Raw genomic sequence first — 3,155 nt, 5'->3', positions numbered from 1 at the left:
GGCGGGGGCCCGGAGCCGGGCGGGATGAGGGTATTGCTGCTGCGGGGAGGCGCATCCCGCCGCGGCTGAGGTAACCAGAGCGTGGGTGTGGGAGGGGAGGGGGCCCGGGGGGGCTGCGGCTGAGCCCCCCCTACCCCAGGCTCCCCGCACCCGGAGCACCGCCAGCACCCGTCCCCCAGCACGTTATTGCTTCGTTAATGGTGGCGGGGGGGCTACGGGGGCCTCACTGCCGGCTGGTCTCCTGCTCCACCTTGATGGTGCCCCGGGGGGGCTCGGGGGGGGCCGGAGGACCCCGTTCCGCCAGCCCGTCCTCGAACTCTGCGGGGAGAAGGGGGAGACGGCGTCAGGGCACGATTCCACGGGAGGAGACGGCGGTGCTGCCCGAACCCCCACGGCAAAGCCCCTCACCTGGTCCCGGGGGCTTCCCCGGCAGGCAGGGGCTGAGCCGCCCCACGCGCTCGTGCGAGACCAGCCGGGCCAGGCGCAGCCCCTCGTCCATCAGCGTCTGCTGCAGGATGTGGCGGCTCCAGAGCCCGTGGGGGGCCAGGCCGAGGGGCACGTCGGGGGCCGTGCCGGGCGGGGGGGTCAGCCGGGGACAGGCCCCTGTAGCTGCCAAGAGAAGGGCGAGAGTCAGCACGAGGGGCCGGGGGTCCGTCCGGCCACCACCGGCCCCCCTGGAAGGGCAGGGACCCCCAACTCACCCTGCAAGTGGCCATCGAGGCTCTCCCCGGAGAGGCTGCCCGTGTCCTCCTCCAGGCTGGCTCGGTACACGACCCCGGGGGGCTCCAGCCCCACGGGCAGCGCCAGCAGCTCGGGCCGGCTCTGCTCTCCCGCCTGCCAGGAGCTCCGGTGAGCAGGTGACGGGTCCCCTGTGCCACCCACCCCAGGACACCCACGGCCCCAGCCCCGCGGCCACCACCTCTCTGTGGTGCCCCTCGCCCCCTGCCCAGCGCCGGGCACGCTGTGCAGTCCCACCCACACTCCCAGGTGAGCACACCCCCACAACCCTCTCCTCACACCCACCTCCTGCTTGAGCCGCTTGGCTGTGACGGCTCCGCTCTCCTCGGGGAGGGCCCTGGGGGGGAAGGGGCTGCGTCAGGAGGGGGGTGGTCACGGCGAGGCCCCCACAGGCACGGCCACCCTCCCTCCTGCCACACCGTGGGGGAGGCTGCCCAGCAGGGCGATGCCACGGGTCGGGGCTTCGGCGCAGATGGAACCGGGGGTGGAAAGAGCGGGGAGCAGCTGGAGAGTGAAGGGAAAAGGCAGCCCTGGCACAGCGGGCAGGGGGCTTTGGGGATGGGCACAAGGGATGGGGCATCCCCAGCACCATCCCCCCCATGCCTGGCAACCCCTCGGGGCCTGGCACCCCCCCCCCCACGCTTGGCATCCCTGTCATTCCCATCCTCCCCACCTCCCACGCTCCGAGGTCAGGCAGAAACCGCCCACGCTGGGAAAGGGGAACTGGGGGCCGTGGGGCCCTGGCCCTGTCCAGAAGCGCCGGGTTGTGGCACAGTTCCCAGGGTGCAGGGGGGTGACAGCCAGGCCCCCCCAGGCCTGCGAGGAGGGGGTTTAGCAGGTCCGGGCTCACCTGGCGACCTTGAGCGAGGACAGGTAGGTGCTCTCCCGCGCGACCTGCCGCGAGAGCGAGAAGAGCTCGACGCGCTTCAGCAGCAGCGAGTTGTCCCGCAGGCAGAACTGGGCGGCCGCCTCGTTGATGATGAGCTGGGGGCAGAGAGAGACGAGGTGTGAGCGGGGACGGCGGCGCCCACGCGGGACCCCCGGTGAAGGCGGCACCTGCTCCGGGCTGGCAGATGCCACCTGGGCGAGAGCAGACCCTGGATCCCACCCACCCAACACCCCTGGAGCTGCCCTGGCCTCATCCCAACCCAGCCCATCCCGGGACCTTCAGGCACGGACCCCGCCACGTGCCCACCTCGTGCAGGGTGAGCTGCTTGCCCTCGCGGCGCCGGGCCTCGCCGCGGCCATAGATCGCGCTGTGCCGGCGGATCTCCTCCTCCTTTTGCCGGTCGCCGTCCTCCAGCTGGAAGATGTGCCCCACGGCCTTGGCCAGCTTCTTGTTGACCTTCATCAGCGTCCGCAGCTCGGCGTCGCCGCCGCCGCCCCGGGGGCAGCTCTGCAGCAGCCGCTCCACGCTCTCCGCCACCGTCCGCACCAGCTCCGGCTCCAGCTCTGCGCCCGCCGCCTGCTCCCCGCCGCTCCCGCCCGGGGAGAAGGGGGGACCCCCCGGCTCCTCATCCCCGCCGCCCTCCGACTCGGGGGTGCTCCTCCCCGGCCACTGCGGGGCCGCGGACGGCGACAGCTTCTCCCCCGGCTCCGTGGGGCTGCGGGCCGGGGGCGTCCCGGCGCTGCCGCCGCCCTTGCCCGCGGCCTCGCCGGGGCTGGCGTGGCCATTGCTGAGGGCCTTGCGCCCGCCGGCCTCGGAGAGCTTGAAGAGCGGGATGCTGCTGACGGGCACAGCTGAGACGGGCTGGCTGAAGAGCCCCGGGTTGGAGGCCCACTCGCGCAGGGCCTTCTGGAGGCGGCGGACGTGGAGGGGCTTGGTGGCCATGCCCACCAGCGCCATGATCTCCAGGAACTCCTCCTCGCCCGCCTCGCAGAGCTGCTGCACGTCGTCCCCCCCTTGCTGGATGAAGGTCTCGTAGTAGCCCAGCAGGTTGGCACGTTGCAGCACCCGGTACAGCTGCAGCTCCCCCAGCGTGCGGGGCAGGGCCATGGCGAGCCTGAGGTGCACGGACAGACAGACGGACTCACCACGGGGATGGATGGACACGCGGGAGAAACCCCCTCCCCACCCTTTGGCCTGGGGATGCAGGGCAGAGTGGGAGCACTCTGGGGGTACAGGGTGGGGGGAGCACCCCAAGGGTACGGGGTGGGGGGAGCACCCTGGGGGCACAGGGTGACACGAGGTGTTCCAGTGTCCCTAAACCCCACAGGGCGCCCAGTCCCACCCGTGTGCTCCGGGCTGGGACAATCCCCAGAGCCACAGCCCCCCGCCACAGCACAGCCGTGAGTGGGGTCCCCCTCAGCCCACCCCTTACCCTGAGCTGTGCCCACCCCGCTCTCTCCCGGCCGGCAGCCCCTGCCCTCCCCTCAGGGTCCCCGTGCAGGGTCAGACACTCACGCGGGGCTTCCCC

At 72.7% G+C, this 3,155-nt stretch overlaps 1 protein-coding gene across 1 annotated transcript; it reads right to left on the bottom strand.

Annotated features, from left to right (window-relative positions):
* Positions 1–6: 6 nt before the first annotated feature.
* On the bottom strand, positions 7–3,092 carry NAB2 (NGFI-A binding protein 2). The gene is made up of 6 exons (XM_027633018.1): positions 1,934–3,092; positions 1,589–1,722; positions 1,024–1,075; positions 702–834; positions 409–609; positions 7–318 (listed from the first exon to the last, which is right to left on the bottom strand). The coding sequence occupies exons 1-6, from the start codon at positions 2,732–2,734 to the stop codon at positions 224–226; spliced, it is 1,416 nt and encodes a 471-aa protein (XP_027488819.1). The 5' UTR covers positions 2,735–3,092; the 3' UTR covers positions 7–223.
* Between the last annotated feature and the right edge of the window lie 63 nt (positions 3,093–3,155).

This window comes from Corapipo altera, unplaced genomic scaffold (genome assembly GCF_003945725.1).
Source record: "Corapipo altera isolate COAL_440 unplaced genomic scaffold, ASM394572v1 59770, whole genome shotgun sequence".
Classification (NCBI taxonomy): Eukaryota; Metazoa; Chordata; class Aves; order Passeriformes; family Pipridae; genus Corapipo; species Corapipo altera.
Note: the sequence above shows the minus strand (reverse complement) of the source record. Positions and strands in the feature narration are given on the sequence as shown.